Genomic DNA, 25,058 nt, shown 5'->3' on the forward strand with positions numbered 1-25,058 from the left:
TTAAGCAACTTTATACTGTAATTTTAACCTTGAAAATTGTATCTAAGATTTAAAATTAAATTTTAATTCATTTTTATTTTTTAAATTAAATATTAATTATTTGCATTATAAATTCCAGCTCCTCAACAGGTTTTCCAGGTAATAAAATGACTAATATATTCCCAGTAGTTAGGAGATGTCAATTTTATTATTATCCGGAACTAACGTATAAACTGAAATAAATGTTACAGCTGTTGGTTGCATTTTATATCATAACAATAGCAAATCATGCCATAGGATTTTAGAGGCGGAAGAATCCATTTGCAACGACCCATAACATGGCCGCGAGAAAAGAAAGAGTAGAATTAAACAAGTTTCTATTTAAAAAAAAAAACAACAACAATAAAAACTTAACTTAAAAATTAGCTTTGATTAATCTTTATGGGGCAACAGTTATATATATATTTTTTCTTTTTTTATCGTTTATAATTAATTTTATTATATCATAATTGAACGTTTCGTGATTTTATTATTATATAAGTCTACAGTGGAGTTAATTGTGTAGCTGTGAAAGGTAAGTTATATATTAATTATTTTTTTCTTTATTTTTACAAAATGGCGGCTACTCGCCATCTACCGGATATTTTTCTAATATTACTGTATTATTCCGCTAGAGGGCATTCGCCCCGGGCATCTTTCTCGCTAACCCACTTCGGCGATCCGCGCAGTTGAATTAGTTGAGCCACTTCGTTCGCCGGATTGATAGCTGGTGATTGAGTCTAAACCAAAGCGTTGCACCGAAACCAATTGCACCGAAACCAATGGTAAGTTTTCTAAAATATAAAATACTATATTTTAGAAATTTAATTAGGCGCAATTTTTTTAATTGTTCCGTATGTACTGTATATATATATATATATATATTGTTTTTACACATGCGTTTTGTATCAGTTTTAAAAGTAAGATATACGTTTTTATAGGAGAAATATTGATATATTTTCGAGCTTTTGTTCTAAGGAATGTAATTTTGTTTAAAATAAACAAACATGTAAAGTATACGCGATTGTCTCGTCTTGTCATGTTTATTTTTCTCGCTTATGGGTTTTGCGTTTTGCGGCTGCTGTTATTAACAGTTGCATTTGCAGAAGGCAAACCTACTGTATATTAATTTATAAAGTTTCCTCTCTACCATTTTGTAGTCGGAGGATACGTACAGTACATGGCCTTGAAAATACACGTGGTCAATGGGATGGCGTAAGACACACCTTCCATGGACAGTGACTGTGTTGTCCTTGAAATAAACGGTCCACTGTACAACTGAAACGTCGTTAATAATCTCTGTGTGGTCTTTTATAGCCCTATATGATATATGCCATAATAAAATTTGAATTTCCGATTAATATCTCCAACAGAATTTTTTTTTTTTTTTTATCGTTATTAAAATACCGATGCTCTCGTTAGAAACATTCGTGAATATTTTAAACGATTATCGGAAATAAGTAGGCTATGGCGTCGAAATATAATTGAGTTTAAAGGTCCACGAGGCCTCTGATTGAACTGTACTCCACCTGTTGTAGGTGGTTCACAGTTAAAGTGTAACCATAAAGTACGAATCGTTAACCATCTGTTGGAGATGATTCACCGGTTATCTGAGTTTGTTAAGTTGTCGCCTTGTTTATACAAGCTAATCCAAATAAAGTGTTTAATTTTCTGTAAATAAAACATTGGATTCGCTGTAGAAAAAAGAGACTGTCCTTATTTTCATACTCGACATTCATTCTTAACCTCTTTTAGTGTTTAAAAATGGCCAATTTTACAAACATTCCTACTTTATTTCTTTTTCTATTACAAATAAGCAGCACAAAAGGAGAAAAGTTGCCATAAAAATATAGCCTATAATTATGTTTATTATTATTATTTTTCTTGCGTAGAAGAGTTTATAAAGTAGATGAAGAGATATTTATTTAATAGGATTAAAGTGCATTCTATATATTGGCCAATTTCTTATGTTCATACGACCTTCAAAAAGTGCATAGAAAGCTTACATTTGTAAGAATTCATTTTTAAACATTTATGTCCTTTGCTGATGTTGCTATATTTATCAGTAGACTTCTTTCGAATGGGTTACTAAAATTAAAAATTAAATATCATAATGTTATTATATTATATGCCATGCTATATCTACAACGATTGTATATTATTATGGCATCTTTAAAGATCGAAGTGGAGCGATAATAATCACTAAAGTTCTACTTATAACCAGAGAATAAACAATTTTAGTGTATAAAGTAACATTAAAAATTTGGGAAGATGAAAAATATCTTAAAATATGTAAGATTTTTTGGCTGGCCCTTAAAATATTTAAGGGTAAAGATCGGAATTTGTTAGTGTATAATTTAAGGGTGATATGGAAAACTTTAAAAATTCAAAATCTATTTTTAGTAACAGAAATATTGCTTGATGTATTTAAACTTTCATAAATATAATTATAAAATTAATTTATTTTAATAAAATAAGTTAACATTTAAAGTAAAAAAAAACGTGGTTTGATGAAATTAGTTTTCACGTCGCAAAACTAATTATGTAATAACATTGACAAGGTGTATTTGGAGAATTTAATGATTTGCTAATTTGTTATTTGTGTTTTACTTTTTTTAAAGTAAAATATTTATTTATTGGTACGAAATGACAATTTGGATAGAAAGATGGCTTGTTGCTTTTAAGTGATGCCATCTGTCAGATTTTCCCTCTGCACCTTACGTCATGTGTCGTCATTTCCGGTGTCAACACCCCTTAAAATATAGCGTCTGGTTTCTTCATCGCGGGGGTTGATTTAAGAACTTTCAGAAATCAATTCGAATCCCTGCGAGATGCGAGTTTTATTATAATTTTATGTGATTTAATTTTGTCGAGCGTAGATTAAGAAGAGGAAAAAAACACACACACGATGCTCTTTCATTATAGCTCCGTTATTATGTAGTGAAAGTAAGATGCAACAGATAATAGTGAATTAAAGTTTTATGGCCGCTACTAACAAAATAAAATTATTTCGTGTTGAATTTTTACAGAGATAAATGTGAGTAATAACGAAGTAGATTGCTACATGAATTTTTTTCTTCTGGTAAGAAAGTCCCCCGAGTCTATTTTGGCAGAGATTCAAGACGAAAATAGAACTTCTTAATACAAAGACACGACTTTTATCATTTTGTAGTAAAACAAGCCAATTGGATATATTTACTACCGCATGTAATTTTTCACCCATAGAGACTCTCTGTTAACCAAACACTTTTTTTATATTATTATTTTTCTTTGTTCCGGTAATTAAGACGATTGTTTAGTCTGGTTTATGCCTTTGTGATATTTGTTAAAAGAGAATGATTGAACGGATGAAAACTAAATAATAACTTTTTAAAAGCGGATATATTTTTATTTAAGATCTCGAAGAACAACCTCAATCAGAAATTTAGACTTAAATTCACTCAATAATTTGGAGATAAATATGAGTTCCAGTACGCGAAAGCCATTCCATTTTAGTGGAACTCGTATTATATGGCCGTAAATTATCGAAAATTGAGTGAATTTAAGTAGATCCAACGAGTTCCATAGGCGAAACCCAAGGGCAATTGCCTGTGGCTCCCATCAACGGGGGTCCCCAAATCATTCTTTAATAAGAAAAAATTTCACGAAGAAAAATATCTGAAGTTAACATTGTACACGGGGCCCCCTAATTCAAATTCGCCCGGGCCCCGTGAAGCTATAACGCGCCACCGAGCCGAAAGCCATTATATTTTAGGTGTTTATTATGAAAAATACAGCATAATTATGAATGAGAAGTGTTCTTTTTTCTTATTTAAAGATAATTATGCAGTAACCGTCTAATTTATTATTATTTTTTCCTTATAAATCAATGTAAGTATAGTGTTTATTGCAAGCATAGGATTTCAATTTCCGACAAAGGCGACATAGTTCTAGTAAGACGATACTTATTACTTCTATATTCCAGAGCGCAAAGTCTTTGCTGATATTGAAATGTTCTTTCTGTATCTGAATCGCAGGGGTTCATTGCTATTTTCATCTCTGAGTTCACCAGTCGACTATCTTCCACAGGAAAATAAAAAAAGGCAAAATTGCTTAAAGTATTTTTTTTTTTGTTTCATTAAACGGTTTTAGTGTCAACTCGGTTAAATAACCCTAGCTCTTAGAAGCATTTTTAATAAAGGAATTAAAAAATGAACCGTATAAAAACAGAATAGAAACTGTATACCAGAGGAAGGATGCTGTTTGTTCGTTTAAAACGCTATACATTCATCTGATCTAAAGGTATTTCCTCATTTCAGTCCCCACCCTTTTCTTTCCAAGCATCAAATAGCGGGAAGTCCGGAATAAATAAATAAAAATAACACCGAATATTTACGAATCCAGCGTAAAGAACAATATAAAAAAATTTTTTTTTACTAAAATTTTAATAATTTGACCATTTAAATTTTCAGTGTCGCTCGTTTCTTTGTTTCAAAATTTGTAAAAGAAAAATAGGGGGAAGCCATTATTTTACTCGTTAATTACCTCATTACTTAATTAATTTATGCACGATCAATGAGTTATTAAATAGGACGTTGTTAAGGTCTATTAATTATCTCGTTTATTTAATAATCGTCATTTGTTAATGAATGTCAAGATCAATTTAGATAAGCCGTTTCTTTTAAAATTTTGGGAAAAAATTAAAGTTTTTTTAAAATTTTAATTATAGCTCACGTAATAAGACAACGATTTACTTAAACACTATCCGCTCCCGATACACGCACACGAAAGTAATTTCTTCGAGTGAGTACAGAATTGCATTGTAAGTGCATCAGTTCCGAAAATATATTTGCCTTTCCCGTGTAGAGTTCAATCTCCCTAGTTTCCGGCGTGTCCACATGCAGATTATATCGCTCCAACATATAATTAGAAGAATAGAAAGACTCCTGTTGAACTCGCTGACATATTTTGATCCATTAACCACATAATTAAGAGGTTAAAGGCTTTCTTTTTCTGTTTAAACTAACCTTCTTACACGTTGATAAATTGCAAGTTCAAACATAATTTTTAATTACGGCGATTTGTAAAATAAATAAATACGAGCCGTGAAAACTGCTTTTCTTGTTTAATTAAAATGTATTGTAGTAATGTTATTTTAGTGTAAATATTTATATAAAATGTAGAAATCAACAGTTAGGCATTCAGGGAGTCATTTGGCCCGAAGGTGTATTTGATTCTCATAAAACTTTTTGACCTTATTTTGACAATACGATTACAAAAGAACTGTCCGATTTAATTATTTTAAATGATATGGTTACAGAGTACTCAATCATTTCTAAATACTTTCTTAAGTTGGATTCTGCTTCTTCCATAATTACTGATCGTAACCTATTGAGAAACAAAGTCAAGCATGTCGTGGGTTAAATACGCAATAAAAACTAATTAAAATTATATTATTCGCCAAGTATTTAGTTATTAAATTGTTTCCTGAAGTCTTACGAAGGTTTAGGAATGTAAAATAATCCGTAGATCTGCTGTAAAGTAAATTTATATCATATAAAATGACGTCAAGCGTATAAGAAAGAATACGACCTCTCAATCAAAAGTAATAATATCTTAACAATTTTGATATATATCATCCGGAATAAAAGACTTTCGACCAATTTTATAAAATATAAGTTTGAATAATTCTTATACGCAACGTATCTTATGTTTTTGGTAATGTTATAAAGGTCTACCTTAAGTAGATTTCGACATCAACGTCCTATAAAAATGTCGACCTGTCTGGTTGACATTATAAATTATTACGTAACCGTATTTAAAAGTAAACAAGCAAATTAACTTAAAATACCTTTTATATACAGACAAAAAAGACAGATTTAAAGATTTCTTTTACCTTTTGAAGCTGTCTTCTACCTTTAAAGATATAATTTAGAGCTATTTTATACATAAAGAAAAAGAGAATTTTGAAGAAACTTTAAAGCTTCCTTATTTTAAAACAGATTATATTACTTAAAAATTTAAAAGATCATATTTAAAATTAATATAACTTTAACCGGTTGTTATTTTCAGACTCGAGATATTTGATATTGATTTAATAAATAAGAAAAAAAAAAAAAAAAACTGAAGAGATCTTTCGATAGTTGAATGCTCTGCATAACTGGTATTGAGAGTGACCGGGTCGTTTCAAAGAGGTTCAGTAGGTCATCCCAATGATTCCTTTGGTTACGGATTAAATAAAATGTCAGTAACACCGAACGAATTGTTCTTTTTTCCGACATTGTTGCAGGGTTTTTAAGAGACGGTGAAAGCAGTATTATGTCCGTAATGATCTTTATAACCAATTTTGTTTCATTTTCTTTTACGATTTCTTCCTTCTCGAGATTTGTTTGGACAAAATCACCGTAACAGCTCATCTTCCCTCCGGTTATAAATTCAAATTTTGCAATTATTTTAAAATTATAATATCGAGGAAGCGGTAGATTGCTGCCCACTTTTTTGTTGAATAAATAAAAAACAAAAAAAAACAACTGCAAAGAATTTCAATTCGTCGAATACACAAACAAGCCCTTGTATCATTTATTCTGATTGGTTAATAACTGTAGTTTTGTCCTACTTTTCTCGTTTGAATTTTATTTTTCCTGTAGCGGCAGTAATACAAATAGTTAACGATGGATGGAGGTATGTTTTATTATTCTTTTCTGCCTAATAATATTAAATATAGTATATTAACTTTGAACAAATATTTGAAATATTTTACTATTTAACTAAGATACTCTTAACCTCTTTTTTGGTTTGGATCGTTGGCTTTAATTCAACTGTGCGGTATTTACAAACTGTTTCGTCTTCCTCGTCGTGTCGGGTTAAAGGAAAATATATAATGAAAAATCCGTATAATTTTTTTTTTAAACGAGTTTAAAATGTATTATTTCGCCCGTAAAATAATTTATAAGTAAATATTTTAATAGGATTTTTATTTTTAAAATTTTGTTTACTCCTGTCAGTATCGAAATTTGGCAATGGTGTCATTGCCAAAATGGTCGAGACTATTTACTCTTGTAAAAATCGCCTTACAGCTTGAGAATATCATTTTAAAAGTTATAAATATTCTAGAAAGAGCTTTTTCAATCTTTAAAATAAGATTTAAAGGCGCTTTAGTTAAACGTGTAGCTGTACGAAACACACGCATCCCTTGTTTCTATTACTTCCCTTAACCAACTTTTAAACTGTTCGTGGAACGCATGGCCACGTGCCGTCTGATGACGTCAGCAGTGTGTTTCTGAATTTAGAACCTTCGTAACGGAGACTTAAAAACTCTTTTTTTCATACAGATAACTTGTATCCAGATAGAATAAATATGACGTCGGCAAAATTTGTAAGTGCGAAGTTTGTGTACGCATTTCGCGAAGGATGCTGATTTAATTACGTTAAATAAGACTTTATATAGATTTATTATAGGAATTTCGAATGATTATATGCGTGTCGTATTCATTGGGCGATATAAGACAGATTTTGTATTAACAACAGCTGTGACTCGCTAGTCGACGAGGCCTTGAGGTTTTGATTTGTGTACTCAAGTAGCTGTTCCTTTTTGTATATATAAACTGATTTCCTGCTCCTTTTAAGAAATTAGATATTATATATTTGTTTAAAATTTTATGCACGTGTTTTCTATAAATTATTATATAACTCCGCATATAAAAAGTTAACAAGATACAGATGAAATTAATTCGTATAGATTGGCTAAATGTTAAAAGGTTAAATATAACTGACTTAATAAACACGTCGAAGATTTTTAACGTTAAAATATTTTAAAAAATATATATTATTTATAATAAACTTTAAAAAATTATATAGAATTTGAGTCAATAGCGGTAGTTAAATTACAGTCTGTACATTGTACATATACTGAATATATTGTATGAAGCAATAATTTTTATTGCGTAAGCTAATTTTATCCTTTTTAAAAATATCCTAATCTATAAACGATATAACAACAACCTATATATATTTTTTTCTTGTTCCTAAAATATAGTTTAATTTATAATATTTGAAGGATTTATAATAACAATAATGATTATCATTTTGGTATATTTATATAAGCGGTACGAAGAAAACACTTATCGTGTGAATTAAGATACAAATTAGTATTTACATCCTTGGTAAATCACGTGATTTACCCCTGACCTGATAAACTGCTTCACCATTCTTATGTCTTCCGACAGCCTAAGGCAAAATTTACTCCCATAAAAAGATATCGGTCAGTGATGCAAACATCTTATAATAGTGTTAAAAGATTTTGGCCTAAATCCTTTTTTTTTCTGTTTTTTCTGTTTAAATTATACGCTTCGAAGAGTCTGGACATTGACATTTGAATACGTAAGAGTGCTTTGGTACGCACCGATCTTACTTCGTCGCGGTTTCATTGCGATATTTTTATTTATTTATCAAATCTGTCTAAGAAATAAATAAATAAATAAATAAATTACTGTCCGGTAACTTTTCTAGGGTTCCATATATATTTTATAAAATTGCGAAATCTCATTGAACCGTTATATTTTATCGAAATATTTTGACAATTTCATTATTCGACCTCATACATCACATTCTTTAGAGCGTATCTCTTCTCCTGTCGGTGTTTTTCGGCGACAGTCTCTTGTCATGCACCGACGAGTGCGACCCCAAACAGGAAGAAACTGTATTATATCGAGCAAACGCGTGCAGATACGTGTTGCCTTGGTTACGGATCAGACGTGCTATTGATGAGATCAACCACGTGACTAGATCCATGCTCCTCTTTTTTTTTCTTTCTTTTATAAGTAAGTAAAGAATTGAATTGAATTGACGTTTTATATTAGCGATAACAGTATCGTTATGGGTGATATTGTAAAATAATTTAACTCAATTTCTTGTATTCACTTTTTAAATTGGATTAACGTTCGATAGAGTGTAATTTAAATGGATCTTTCGGTCATTTATTTCTTAACTCGGCAGATGTTTACCAACTCTTATATTTATCTCCCGAAGTCATTGATTGATGTTACCAATTCTCACAACTTCAGAGAACAAGCAGAGTCTGTCGAAAGGTCATTTTTTAAAGGTTAAAAGAGCGTTTTCAATAGCATTTTAATGAATGCTTGAACTTGATAAATGAGACGATGATCGCAATACATAAACAGTTAATAACACAAGGAAGTTATATGATAGGTCACAATTCATCATTATGTCTTAATAAACGAATTAAATATTAATTTTCTTTAGTCATTTAAGTTATTGAAGTAGAGGTTAAGGCTATACAGAGTAAGACTCATACGAGTGATGTCACTTGCCACGAATGATCATTAAATTTTAATGCCTCTTCTATCCATTAAATTGATATTTCATCGTTTATTAAAACATACAAGTATTAAACTTCCTTCCTGAATTCTTTAATATAGTTTAATCCCATTGAGTCAAAGGTTCTGGAGATTTTTATCACCAGAGACTCCAAGGACCCCCCTGTGGAGTCGCGAAACCGGGCCTCAAATAAATTTAGCAGATATAAATGTCACCCCAACACAAAAACTATAACTCTGTCATTGTCATCCGGTATAAACGATGGTCTTAATTAGTTGTCGATAGTTAAAGAAGAATGGTTAAATATTTAGATAATTCGTGGTTAAGATCCATGAGAGCGTATACTGGTTTTAAATTTTCAGTTTTCCTTCTCAACCCTCATATTCTATTTGTAGATTTTCTGTATCACATCAACGACAGTCGTGAACTTTCAATATAGGACGTACCCGAGGGTCCTATATTGGGAAACGAAATCCGATATTTCAAGTCCTTCTCTCTCTATCTGATTTACTGGTAAACACAATTTACTTGTTTTATTCAACAAAATGAAAACGATCGACGAAAAGTTTCTAAAAACTGAGGGAGGAAGCGTAATTTTCTGGATTAAAATACGTTCAAAATTCATTTCGATTTCTTTCATAAAGTGAACGAGAAGTCGTCCATCTGTGTTGAAGGTCTTTAAATATTATAAACAATCAATTTTTTAGATAAATTATTTACGTTTTATGAAGTGCGAAGGTTCGAAGTGCTTGTATATTTCTTCCGTTTTGTTTTTTTTTAATTAAGACCTTTGCGTTGTCAAGTTATAAAATTACTTCCGGTGTAAGTAACGCGACCCCCGAAAAATTTGGAAACATTTTATTTGTAACGGAAATAATTTTAAAATTATTTAGCAAAAAATAAATTAAAAATCATTGACGAAAATGGAGATCCATTAATCATTTTGACAAGATTTTTATTATAAAAATTTAACCAGTGTAATTCTTCTAACGAATATTTCTAAACTACATCTAATTAAATTATATGTGTTAAGTTATGTGAAATAGCAACAGGCAAGTTATAATTTCTCTGTTGAGTTGACAGTTAGGCTTACATCTGCCAAACGAATTTGAGGCCCGTCTACAAGAATCTGGAGGGGGTCCTTGGAGTCTTGAAGATAAAATCTGCAAAAAAATACTTTTTTTTTCAATAGGATTACACCAAGCGTTGACTATGACAATTTTCAAAATGGCGAGTTAATTATGCTGAAATCTATGAATTTATTATGAAATCTTCTTCATTATTGTTTTGTTGAATACAATAAAATACTACTTAGGTTATTTTTAATTTCTAATTAGGTCTTTGTATTCTTCGTTGCGGAAGAATGCGATTAAAAATCAAAGTTTTGATATAAAAATTCTGGAATGTAGGTCTGTAATATTATCAAAATGCCAATCGAATATTATTAAACTATTCGAATTATTTGGTTATTTTGATCGTAGAATTCATTCTCCTGGTTAATATAGAACATTTAATGTACAGAAAACTTCTCGAAATTATTGTATAGAATTAAATTTCTAGAATAACTTTATCCATTTCAATTTTTGATGATGATGAAGTCTATTAAATGACAAGGAAGTGCAATAGTTGTAATGGTTTTTTGATATAAATATGGCTTATTTATGTATATAGATGTGAATTTTTAATGTAAAATCGTACATATTATCTTAATGAAATAATAATAATAATAATAATATTGAATTAATATGTCTAATTTTTCAATTTTCAGGTGTTTTAATTTTAGAATTCTACTAGTTGATAGCGTATGATGGAAAGAAATGAGTTCCATAATTCAAGACTGTCTCATCAGAAGAAGGCAGAAGCTAAAAAGAAATCTCGTAGTTTACCTTCCCAAAATAAAACTAAAGGCATTAAAATGGATCCTTCGGCAATATTTGCTGCATATAAGAGGGAAGAACAAAAACTAGGAGATTTTTCGCTAAGTTCGGATACGTCTTGTTCTTCATTGGAATTTCTGAAACCGAATGAAATCGACTCAAAGAAATTAGGCAATGATTCTTCTAGTAGCACAGAGAAAAGAAATCATTCATTGGATAGCCTTACTAGAAAAGAACGGATGGAAGCTTTAAAAGCCAGAGTGGAAGCAGAAAGATTGAAGTATGGTGAAAGTTCCTCAGATGATGAAAAAGATCAGGTTAAAAGACTTTCCAGATATCACAGCGATGAAGCGATTCATCGCACGTCTCGAGATCCAAACAGATCACGTCCAGGTCGGACGGAAAGATACATGAAAAGAAGATCTCAAGACGAGTCTTCGTTAAAAAACTTTAATAAAGGTAAACCTCCTGCTGGACGGTCGGGAAAATCTGGTCAAGAATCTCATTCGCCAGTTCCTATTAAAACTAAGTCCATACCTCAAGAAATTCCCGTAACGCATGTTTCCAATGTAATTATGACGCCTCTTAATGTAACAACGGTAATTACTCGAAATGATTCAAATCCCAGTCAACCTTCTCCCAACGATTCGGGTGTTAGCACTCAATCAGTTGCATCGAGTCCTAGTATTGGTCGAGCTCCGAGTCCTTCGAAACGATGGCAAGAGACAAGATTATGTGCTAAAATCGAGCCAGGGTCGAAAATGCGATTTCGAAATTTCAGTTCCAGTGACAGATCACGATCGTCGTCTGATGTTAGAAGTGAAAAATGTGCATTTTCTTCAGTTTCGACATCACCAGTTCCCAGAATTTATCCGGAGTTTGTACATCGATGTAGAAGACTATCGACTGGTGATGCGGAAAACTGTACCGGTAATGGAAGAGCTATGGCAATTCTTAGACCGAAATTTCCAGATTGTTGCTGTCACGCTGAACGAGTGTGTTGCTCTGTTCCTTTTCGATTTGTTCCACACTGTACAAATTCACATACCAACTGCAATAGGAAACCTATTCTTTATAGTTACACTGATCAAGCACCAAAATATTCTGTCAATTCTTCGAGTCATGTGAAGAAAATGGTTTCGAAAATCCAAAAGAATAATGAAGAAAAAGCAAAATCAAATCACACAATAGATGAATACGTATCAAAGCCAATGGAATCTAATGCATCTCAGCCATGTGAAACTAAAATACCATCGTGTCCTATTCATTTTACTAAATCGCGAGCGCTTCATACACTTCCTAATAGAATGAATAATGTTGACTATCAGTCTGCTATTCCTCGACTTTGCTCATCTGGTCACAAGCAAAAGTCTCCACCTTCTCCAAATTGCAGACCGCTTTCAATGGTGATAGACACTTTAGACTATTTAACTAATCCCAAAAATTATACTAATGTCTCCCCGGAAACACAAACACAAAATGCAGATAAACCAATTCCTCCAGTCCCTCCTATCAGAAAATATCACTGGAACTCTACTATGAATCTGAATGCGAGATCGAAACTGGAAGATATTATGAAGAGAACAAGAAGCAGTTTGACTAGTCCAGAAAGTGATTACAGGCCCGATTCGAGTGAAAACGCAATAAGCAAAAGTCCTCACCTCTCTAAAACGAATAATAAAGGTTCAGAAAATTTGGATCAAGCTCTTAAAGAGTTGGAGGAAATTTATAAAAGTTTACAACTGAATGATGATGATCTTGCTGATAGAGCGGAGCGCCGTGATCTTCCAACAAAACACCAAGAGAAATATTCCTCTGTTCAAACGCGCAATTCTACTTCTCGCGATGATGCACGATGCGTTGATGAGAATCTTCAGAAGAGGCCAATTTCTAGAAGTTACGATTGTCTGCTAGTATGCAACAGACCGGTCCAAATGCGTGCTCCTCCTCTGAGAAGGGCAGGAATAGCGGACAAAGTGACCGATGACTTTGCATATCGAAGATTTCAAAGAGCTGTTTCTCAGAACAAACAGCCTAAATCCGAAAATGCTCAAAGTTATCTTTTATGTTCCTCGGTTTTCACCCCTTCTTTAAACGTTAACGAGTACTTCAAAGATTTGACAGCTAAATCTCAACCGGATGTCGAAAAAGATGATCTTTCGTATCGAAATTACACGCAGTCAACTGGTGCTAAAGTACAGAATAGTCAACCACCTTTTGGTATACCTTTGGGACCCGTGGTTAAGTCTTCATCGACTAGCTACTTACAAGCCAGTCCAAAAGAAGATACTAGGCCTATTTATCGTCACCAAGAAACTCCAGACGTGGTAAGAGACGATATGGCCTACAGGAATTTACGCAAAGATATTTCAAAGATGTTCACTCGACAGAACAAAAAATATCGCGCCGTTCGTTCCCTCTCAGCTAACATATCTCAATTAGTCAATCAGCACCAAGCTCTGGAAACAGCGAAAGATCTCAGCAAAGCTCAAAGTATGAACGACATCATAACAGCTCTAGAAAAACAATCTAGTGAATGGAAAAATCTCAGTCGTTTAGTTTCTCCGGAGCAAGTAAAATCTCCAGAATCTAGCAGTACAGACGACAGTACACCGCGTTGTTTCAACAATAATGTCGTTTCTGGAACATCCGACGGATTCACTTTATCAGAATCATCTACAGAATGTAGAAGTCCCAAAAAAGAATTTAGAGAAAAACGAACGCAACCCGAAGGTTCCGAAAATTCTAAAAATGTCGTTGATCGCGAACCGCTCTTTAAGAATAAATCAGTTTTAGTGGATTGTTGTCGCCTTGTATCTGCTGCTCGCGATGCTCGTAAACATAAATCGCTATCCGTATATCAACCCTCCGTATCTTCACCACCTCCGCTCAGATACCAAGATGTTTGGTCGGATACCGACGTCAAGATGAAACGTCGAACTATTGCTCTCGATGAAAATCAACTGGATGCCCTCCTCACGTCTCTATCGAGGGATACAAAATCTAAACCCGCAGAGGAATTACCACTGACCAACAATTCCAATTACGTGGACGTACGTATAACCGCGTAGTCAAAGAACTTTCGTTAACCAATTCATGTGCCAGTTTGTAAAAATAGTAATTTTTTAGATGATTTTTTTTTTCTTATTACCTCAGTCGCTGATGAATACAACCAAGAAATGCGATCAGAAGAATCGCCTAAACCAAAGAATATTTTAACAAAAAAATTTTAATTATAATGTTATAAAATCAAAATCGCTCAATGTTTAGTTTATTCTTTAGAGATAATTTGTATTTTGTTCATTTAAAATATTAAACAAATTTCATTTTTTGTGGCTTTTACTTATTATTATTAAAGAAATAATACATTAGTTAATAAATGCGCGATAGAATAAGTTTCGGAAAGAATTGTTTTCAGTCGTATGAAACTGTCTTCCATGTTTCATTTATTTATAGAATACAGAAAGTATATACTGTACTACATGAAACTTCCATTCCATTTATTCAGTTGAAAGGTATACATTTCGGGAACATTTTCCTCGAACGAAATATTATTTATACAAAACTATTACATAAAATTAAAACTTCGATCGATATTACATTTGTACATCGCTTCCTTCTCGATTGACAAGAAAAAAAATGAACAAAGAAACTATACTAGGTAGCACACAATAAAGAAACTGTCTCATACAAGGCGTTCGGTTTTCCATTAACAGATAACATGTGCCATTAGTTTATTATTTATTATGTAGATACGTTAGGAAAACTTTATAGAAATAAATTAGTGTCGTGACATTTTCATTTTTAACATTGTGTCCCCTTAATGTCCACAGGAGTGGATATTAAGAGGACACTGTTCATCGTGAGTTTGGCTAGACCCACAACTTTTTTTAACTCTTTGTGGCTACTAAGAAGGCTTTAAAAAAAAATCAAACTCATTATGGGGTAGACCAGGCCCACGTATGAAGCACAAGGTGGTGAGGGACGACACATCCAGGATAGACTCCTTAGAACCGAGCATAAAATTGCTATTGGAAACACTCTTCTTGATGAAAAAAAGTGTACTCCTATCCCTCGTTTTACACGGTACTTTTTTTACACGTTTTCGCTTTTACACGGTTTAAAAAATAAATGTAGAAAATAAACTGGCTATGATCAAAAGGAACAATTTTTAACTCTAATCTACATCTATATTCCAATCCACCTTAATTATATGTTATAGTTGATATTTAGGATACTAGGTGACAGTTTTATTTCAATCCGTCAAATACTAACCGATAAACCGATATAGGGTACTCCCCCATAAGCACGAAGTTGCATTCATTGCACATAGTTTTAAACCAGAAAATTTTAATTTTTCGTATTCATAAGTAACAAACGATTACATTATTTTTAATTACATTTTTTACATTACATTACATTACACAATTACATTACATTTTTATGAATCTTTCAGATTTTATTTTTTGTTCCTTTGTACTTTGTATTTAATTAATAAAAGAATATATATTTTTTTGCCTTTCAATATTTTTGTTTGATTTATGTACCTTTAAAAAATTGAAAAAAATTCATAATTAATAAACAACGAAATTATGCGTTTTTTGCATACTTTTCGATTTACACGGTTTTACATTCAAAAAGATACAAATTCGATTTACACGTTTTTCTCAGGAACCTATCTTCCGTGTAAATCGAAGGATAGGTGTATTTTTATTTTCTATTTACAAAGGATACGCGTTTCGGGTATTCCTGGGGTTTTTCCGATTCCATCCAGGATCTTTCTTACACAGATGTAGGCTGACGCCTTGACCGCTTGGAATTATAATTTATAATTTAAGAGTAAAATGTGAAATAGCACGTAAAAATAGACGAAAGTGTCAATTAATCGTAAAATAAAGTTATACTTCATATTTACAATATAAATGATGGATACGCTTTCATAGAAAAACACAAGTTTGATATTTAATAGGTCGCGCCATCTTTCGGTCAATAATAAAATTAATTGAAATGAAGAAATTTTTTATGGCTATTCCCACTTTTTAAAAATGATTTTGCTCAATAGAATAGGCTAATGATTCAAATTTGGTATCAGATTTACGTTGCGTAACACATGACTCATACGAAATTGTGAAACGTCTTTTGTTACTTACTTGTTACGTGATTTATTTTGACAATATATTTCCTCGAACATTCTTTCGTGTTTTTTTTTTTTTAAATATAATATCTTATACGCAAATTTTCCATCTTTATTAATAGCTTTCCTAAATAAGTTTTTAAATCGATTTAGCCTTTTTAAATAGTTTGCTAGTCACTAGTAAAGGCTAAAAGGGCAACTAATAAAGACTAAATTTTAAGCCAACCAAAGTGTCGCAATGAAACGTAGTGTGAGTCATAATACAGTATACGTTTGTATGATTTATTTCAAAGTTTTAAAAATTTTTGGGGCCTTCGAGACAGGCAAAACTGGGAGATTTTTCTCGGGTCCATAAAAAATTAAAAACCCCGTAATAATTAATTCCTATTGGTATAAAATATAAAAAGGGTAAGACTAAAAGGGCCCGCTCTAACACCGGGCCCCTTACAAGCTCTCGACGGCCCTGCAAATGAATAGATGAACTTCATAGGGAAGATATGTAAGTCAAGAAATAGACTATAAATAGAATTTTCTTGTTAAAGTGTATTGCATAGTTTCGAACAATTGCAAAATCTACTATTTAACTATTAATTCAAATGATTAGGAATAAAAAAGCAAAAGAATCCCAAATTTTATTTTTGAAAAATTATCAAAGAATCCGATAAATCAAATATTTGTCGCATTTCTTCATTCTCATTTAATCTTTTGAAGCAGATGTTCATCTAGACTGCTACTTTCTTTCGAATCAATTTAAATTAATTAATTATTAAAAATATATATGTTACAGTAAAAACCCGTTTTTAGTTAAAACGCGTTTTAACTAGTTGAAACTATTTTCGAAGTTAAGACAATGACGAAAATATACACATTTTCAAGTCTATGTTTAATCCATTTTCACCAACCACAGAAGTAACAGCTAAAAACACATGAAGAAAAACTTCACGAAAAGACAAACAGCAAGTAGAAAATTCACATGGTTAAAACGATATCAACGTCAGCCTTTCTATGGAGGATCTGACGTTTTTACATTAAAAACAGAAGTATAATCTTCTTACCATACCATCAAGTCCTTAACATATTTATAACTGGTCTGGCCCTCTAGTGGTGGTTCCGAGTATTCCAATTTCATTTACATATTGTTACATAACTCTGGATATCTATTTCGAAGTTAAGACAATGACGAAAATATACACTAGTTGAACTATTGACTAGTTGAAACTAGTTTTTAATGGATGTCATTGTTAAAACTAGAATTTACTGCTAGTCAAAAATGAATTTGAGTTAAAACTAGTTTTAACTAGACAAAACTGGTTTTAACAAAATGGGTTAGTAAAAACTGTTTCGACCAAAGTCATTCAGCTAACACGTTCCTATAGTGCAGGGATGGCCAACTTTTGTGTACATAAGATCTACTTTTTATCTTATAAATGTGTCGCGATCGACTTGTCGTAGGCGTAGTCTAAGTGGCGAGGGGGGTGTGAAATACATACTATGTTTTTACACTGTGCTTCAGTACGAAGTGCACTCCCGCGAGCTATGGGTAGATAAGGAAAATATATGATATGTCGGGCCCCGTCCCTCACCACCCGGTCGCCCCATTGTGGGCCTGGCCGAACCCATAATGGGCCTTCTAAAAAAAAGAGGCCCTCTTAGTGCCCACAGGGCGGAAAGAGTTAAAAAAGGAAAATATATGTTCAAAACTATTTTTTATTTTTTAAATCACTTATTAAGTTTTCAAGATATAAGCTCATAAAGAAAATAAATTTTCAGACCCAACTTTTGATATTTGCAGTTACGAGTTCATTCCGTACAGGCGGCACCTAAAAAAATCGATTTTTCCACACTTTTAAGATAGATTTTTATTAACTTAAAATATAATTTAATTTTTTTAAATCAATTACAATGTATAAATTGTGGTACTATTTGTTCCTAAACTTGAAAAAATTGAAATAAAACTGCACAGTACGGCTGATAATTTGATTATAAGATTTTACTTTCGCGATTTTTTTTTTGGGCGAGGAAAATTTATCATGGAAGAATGATATAAGATTTTTAGACTTATTTTTTGCTAATCTATCAATAGCTCGCGGGAGTGCTCTTTGTACTGAAACACCCTGTATATCTACCTACGTAAAAAACAACGTAATTATTTAACGGGCCAAAAAACTCACGTCCAGGGGAATTAAAACAACACGAGTAATTATTAACAATATTTATTAATTCAAATTAGCTACTGATAAAGACAGATTTAGAATTTATTTTATTACGTTACATTAATGGGAGGACTGAGTTTTCACGTCTCTTACCAAGGAAACATAATTAGGTGTATATCCTGACAAAGATAATAATAATGATTCTTCAGTATGGGAATCAGTCAGGACAGAATGTTTAGTCTTCGTTAACTTTAAGTATGAAAATGCCAGTTCACACAGGTATGTAGTTCTGAAACAGGAATAAATATATTTGCTACATTTGGTGATACTGGGATATTTTTCCTCAATTGACGTATTTCCAAAAATCCAAAAATATAGAGGTCTGTTGCTGAAAACGCTCACTTATCAAGTAAATAGATAGGTAAGACAAGCCATAATTTAATTTAAAACATAAAGAACAGGTACTTACATTTTAAACAAATGAAAAATTGAAACTCAACGTTGTCACCGTGGATAAATAATATTGATTAATAATAATAATATTGTTAATACTAAAGAAAAGAAGCTATCGCATGACGGTATCAAATATTCAAGCTAAATAGCTGTGTTTTCTACGAGTCCAGTGATAACTGCATGCATATTGTTGCTTTTGCGCGTTACGTTGACGAGTTGCGTTTAGTTACAAGTGTAACACATTAAGTCAAGACATCGCGAGCGATCGACCAAAATTGGCATCGTGATCGACCGGTCGATCGCGATCGACTTGTTGGCCACCCCTGCTATAGTGTATGATGAATTTCGTATCGCTTTAACCCTTTTCCTCCGACATCTTGTTTACGTTTATTTTGCGATCCTTCCTAAGGCAACATAGGTCAGTCAGGCAATATTATTTTAAAAGTTCACCAAAAATCAAATTATCATTATATCTATATGAAAAAAATCACTTACATTTATTAATATCTTTAGTTTTAACTAATGTTAAAAGTTAAAACAAGTTTTATCTAAAATCAGAACATGTACAGCAGTAAATTCTAGTTTTAACTAGACAAAATGGGTTTTAACAATGACATCCAGTAAAAACTAGTTTCAACTAGTTAAAACGCGTTTTAACTAAAAACGGGTTTTTACTGTAACATATATAAGTGTATTAGAAAATACTCCAATAAAAGCATACAGAATTTATAAGTTAAATAATAATTAAAATAGGTTAGATAAAAATGTTTCACATAATCTTTTAGAAATATTAAATACGTAATGGTTAGTTAGCCTGTAATTTTTAAGGAAACCTATATTCAATTTTGGTGGATAAAGGTCGAGTAGTGGGGAGATACAGGAGGGTCGTTTACCATATCTCGAGAGAAATCAGACTTAATGAAGATTTTACTAGTTATTAGCATTTGCAATTTTTTTATGTTATGAAACTCATCTCTACCCTCATATTTAAGTTTTTTCTCCATTTTATACTAATAATAGAAAGTTTTTAAAATAAAATATCAAAACAGATGGCGCCATACGTAGTTTTATCTGTTGCTGGAAAAGTCACGCAACTCGTTGGATTTTTCAAAAAGAACTCCCAAGTTGATCTGGCAATACGTAGAGTAGCAATGTCTGTTACAAAACGAACCACCTTTCTGCTCTTCAAAGGGAAGTGAATGCATCTGTTGGTAAAAATGCTGGCATTTAGAATACATATTACATAGTCTATATATCTGTATTTAAATGCCAGCACTTTTTACCAACATCTCCAGATGGAACCTGAAAATATTTTCAGGTTTTTTCTGGTGATCGTGCCAATAGTACTGTAATCCATCAGGACTACTTGAGTAAAATTTATTTTTGTCACTAAATACTACAGATTTCTATTCTTCCCTCCACGACATGTGTTCTTACGCCCAAACTACTCATGCTGACATTTTATCCTTAAACTTTGGTATATTTGTTTACGGCAACGCACCACGTGGGCGATCCTCCGAGGGGGCGATGCCTCCCGAGAGGACTTTCTACGGGAAACTGTCTCCAGTTTAGGTATTACAAACGTGAAGAAAACTTGGAAAACTCCTCGTGATCAGCGTTGGCCAGGCGCGAACCCACACCAACTACCACTGTTCAGTGATTTTATCTACTCGGGATGGTGGAGTGGTAAACTTTGGCTTCGAAAACAACAGTTGAGCTTTTCTTTTAACATATTCTACACGTTTACTGTCTACCACTTTCAAAACAGCCAAACAGTATACTGGGATACCTTAACATCATTTTTGTAGATGCAACCTGCCTTATTGAAGCATTGCCGGATGCAATTTTCCTCAGAATTATTCTCTTGTTTGAAAGTAAGCATCTTAGGCTTGCCAGATGAATTTCATATGCCGTAATTTTCTCTTAAATTTAAGTAACTGTAAATAATTTGCTTGATCTATTCAGCTTCTTACAATTTCAGTCATAGATAAGCCTGGTTCAACAAACGCTGTGGTTTTTTCTTTTCTTATTTTTATTGAAGGTTGATGAAATATGCCGAATAAATGGAAAAAGTCGTCTGCGGTTTGAAAAATCTAGTGAGCGTGAGCAAATAATACTGCTTGACATCAGTTACTACAGTAACAGTTAAACAATTTTAAAACTTCTACTTTCATAAAGTGTTCATTGTTGTGTTTCTAAATTTTAATGCCATTTGGCAGGGTGGCTGAGCTGTTTAAGGTGGCTGTCTACAGCGCTGGAGGACCTGGGTTCGAATCTGGACGGGTTGAAAAACCCCAAGAATTTTTCGGGGGCTAGTCCGTCGGCTATGCTGAACCTCATCCCTCACTGCCCGGCCGCCCCCATAATGGGATTACTAAGTAAAAGGTCTTCTTAGTGGTCACAACGCGAAAAGAGTTTTAAAAAAATCCAGTAGTCCAAAAAATATTTTACAAATATTGGTTGCCATTAAACTTCTACCGCAAAGAAATATTGCCTTATTTCTATGTAAGATTCGCCGACTTTAAAGGGGATACAATTAATCCCGCGTCACTGACACCAGTGTAAGATTTGGACTGGTGTAGACTGGGCTTAAATATCCCGCGTCAGGATGAGCTTAAGGGAACCCGTGTATGTGGGCGGTTGCGAAGGAGGCAAATGATGACAAGTGTTTACATGTGGAAAACCGTTTATTTGGACGAATACATGCTTACATCGGTTAGGTTGTTCCAAATCTCGGCGATCTTCAGAATGTGAGAGTTCGGCAGGTAGATCTATCCAGTCCCGGGCGGACGAGAAAAGCTGTTGGACGATGGCGATGGTGACGGGCGGTGACACACTTAAAGTTCCGAGTGACGACACTACACACACTGTCTTAATCCACAAGAGGCATGTCCGTCATTCCGAAAAACTCTTCTGACCAGGGCCGGATTTACATAAGGGCATTTGGGACCTGTGCCCAGGGCCCCCACAAAATAGGGGCCTCCACAAAACTAAAAAAAATTATGTTTAAACATAATTTTTTTTCTATTACCGCGACAGCCTAGTGTGGCCTAATCATGAGGGCAACAGGCAGAGAAAACCAAACCCGGGAAAAAACCTATGAAACATCGGAAAATTTCGGGAAAAAATTTCACATAGGTATTTTTCAGTTAAATTAAAATAATTAGTTTTACACAATAGAATATATGTATGTTTACAATAACCTTATTTTTAAATGAAATTTACAACTTCCTAGTTCAAATCTAATTGAAAGTGCAGTATTTTGTGTAAATTTTCTAAATCATCAAATTTGCCTACTCTTAAAGGGGGGCCCCACCGAATTTGTGCCCAGGGCTCCTGGATTGGTAAATCCGGCCCTGCTTCTGACCTTGAAGTCCCAGTTTTTATACGTTTTTCTCGTGTACTATCCACCTTGCGGATTGGTTCCTCGTCCCTTTCCTCGTTTCCCGATTGGTCTCCCTTTTGTTTTCAAGCGCAAAACGAGACCATGTCGGGTCGCGGGAAAGGTCCGATTCGAGGTGTCTATTTGACACCCTTTATCGACTATGCTCCAAGATTGTTGATAGAACCACAACACCTGCACTCATATTTTAATCCGTTGTTTGCAATTGATGTCATTCTGGAATTCTAACGATCACGCGATATTTTTCTATCTCTCCAATTTTTCCCTTTTTCTGAAATTGTTTTCCTAAGTTCAATTTTTTTCTTTGAATACTTGTGTCAAACTTATACCTCTTTATGAGTGCGTGTGTCAGAGTTTGGATTAAACTTGGATTAAACATTAACAGGTCGTTTAACAAGCGTTGACGTCATCCCGAGACTCGTTGTTTACATTTTTTGTTACGTTGTTTTGATTAAGAGTTTTTTCCCTCTCTCTCTTATGTAATTTATCATTATTTTTTTCACAACAGAATTCTGCATTTTTGCGACTTCGGACCTCGTCTGGGTCCTTACATCTATACGGCAACTCACAGCGAAGCAAATCGGCATATCAGTTATATCGCTCATTTTATTTTTTGACATGAGTGATTAAATGATGGACAACTACGTTATTATAAGAATATTATTACTAATGCAATTACTATAATAATTGATAATTCATGTAGACTTGAATCAAATTGGATCTCAGATTCTTTGTGTGCTACATTATGGTAGCATGCTATCTGTTATAAAAAATTGTACAAAATTGAACCATGTTTTTTTAAAACAATTTCAATCGAGCAAAGTAAATAAAGAGAATATAACGTGACTTTCGGTCCAGATCGGAATTTTATATACAGTACAGTAAATCGAGATCTCCATCCTCTAAGCTTTCTATATTTGGTCGGGACTGTAGTGGTTTCTTGCTCTTGTATAATCATACTTCTGATAACAATCGAGTCATGACGGTCATCTGACTCTGTAGGAGAGAAAATTTTGAATTGAAATTACATCTAGGCCGGAAGTTCGTATATAATTAATTGGGCCTCCGACCCCTAAGCTTTCCGTATCTGATGTCGATTTTCATCTATCTAACTTCGTTCTCGAGATTAATTAACGAAGGACAGACATGCAGAACGGACAGTCCGACATGTGGAAATGTGCAGTATACGTCTGCAATTTCAAAATTGCAGCCCAATTTAAGCGAAACGTATTAAATATTTTTAATAATATAAAAATATATATTCTGTGTAATTCTTTAGACATGAAAATGATCTTTTTTAAATGTAGGTATGAATTATATTTTTCAATTCAATTTCCACTTTTTTATTAAATTCCAATTATTATTTCTAAATATTTATATTAGATTAGATTTGCTAATTGTTTATTGAAAAAGTATAAACTTATTTTTAAAAATTACAGTTGGAAATTAGAATATAAATAATTGTCCGATGCGAATTTTGATAATTTAAAATAAATAAATAATAAATTTATCATTTACTGATTATTACTCTCCCGGTTCTGTTATGCATAACAGAGGGAAAGTATGGCAATCCCCAAGATTTTTACACTTTTGGACTCGGGACACCTTGAAACGTCGAAAAATGCAAAGAAAAAAATCCGTTTTTTTTTTTTAAATGTATAGATGTTTGTATGTGGGAGTACGAGTTTGTTCATCCACTTTTAAGCTTAATAACTTCTGTGCCTTTAATCAAAAATTTCTGAAATTTTGTAAGGCGATTTGTGTATTGGGGAGATTAATGCTATTAAATGTTGGCGGTTAAGGATCAAGGAGATGGAGAAATAAAAGGGCTTCGTGTGTTATATCTCAAGTAAAGTCGGACTTGTTGTTTGTTATGGCAACGCAACACTTGAGCGATCTGCCTAAGAGGGATGCCTTTCGGGAGGTCTTTTAAAGGAGACTGGCCCCTATTTAGGCGTTACGAACACGGAGAAAACTCGGAAAACTCCACTTGGCCAGCCCGTCCGAGCGAGCGAACCCACGACCGAACTCCCAGTGTTCAGGGAACGGAACCGCTTGGCTACTGATGGGCAAAGTCGGACTTAATGACGATTTTACACGTTATTAACATTTAAAACTTTTTTTATAAAACTCATTTCCGAGCTCAAAATTAAGATTTTTGCAATTTTATAATAATTAAAATTATAAAAAGTTTTTAAAATAAAATATCATAACAGATGGCGCACCAAATGATGCCGAGAAAGTTAAGCAACTTGTTACCGGATTTTTATATACAGAAATCATTAAAAATTCTGTATTTTTTTTTCGTCTGATTTATTTCTCTTTACATTTAAATAATAATTTATAAAATGAAAATTGAAAATCTAAATTTTATAAAATGATTAAAATTTTTTCTGTAGAAGGCGCCATTGTTCTGTTAAAACAAGCGCGAAAATTCATTTCCCGGAAAAAAATGTTGGAAGTATACTGTGTGTTAATATCATAAATACAGGAACGTTATAGACGAAAAGGAATGTGGTTTAATCAAAACAGTAAATGTAGAACGAAAAACCAAGTTTTAATTAACTGGTGTTTGTTTCTTTTAGAAGAATAAAGGTTAGAAGTTAGAAGTTACTTTTAGATAACATGTGTACACAGGTAAAGGTAAAATTGCAGTTCTGAATTCGAACATTAGTACAGAAAATACATTAAATATATAGGCAAAG

General features: G+C 32.8%; 2 protein-coding genes across 3 annotated transcripts in view; both read left to right on the forward strand.

Moving 5' to 3' along the window:
- The window catches only part of LOC136986253 (uncharacterized), a 171,553-nt gene that overhangs the window by 138,494 nt on the left and 8,001 nt on the right, over nucleotides 1–25,058 (forward strand). The window lies entirely within an intron of this gene.
- LOC136985110 (uncharacterized) lies at nucleotides 671–14,541 on the forward strand. 2 transcript variants are annotated; one of them, XM_067282344.1, is made up of 2 exons: nucleotides 671–803; nucleotides 11,102–14,541. In XM_067282344.1, exon 2 carries the CDS (start codon nucleotides 11,138–11,140, stop codon nucleotides 14,279–14,281), a length of 3,144 nt encoding a protein of 1,047 aa, XP_067138445.1. In that variant the 5' UTR covers nucleotides 671–803; nucleotides 11,102–11,137; the 3' UTR covers nucleotides 14,282–14,541. The 2 variants fall into 2 exon arrangements, with proteins under 2 accessions (XP_067138445.1, XP_067138520.1); XM_067282419.1 differs by lacking the exon at nucleotides 671–803 and adding an exon at nucleotides 7,268–7,372.

This window comes from Centruroides vittatus, unplaced genomic scaffold (genome assembly GCF_030686945.1).
Source record: "Centruroides vittatus isolate TY-2023 unplaced genomic scaffold, ASM3068694v2 contig_1012, whole genome shotgun sequence".
Lineage (NCBI taxonomy): Eukaryota > Metazoa > Arthropoda > Arachnida > Scorpiones > Buthidae > Centruroides > Centruroides vittatus.

Coding starts and splice junctions, on each gene's coding strand:
- LOC136985110 (XM_067282344.1), top strand. CDS start 11,138: ATGATGGAAAGAAATGAGTTCCATAATTCAAGACTGTCTCATCAGAAG.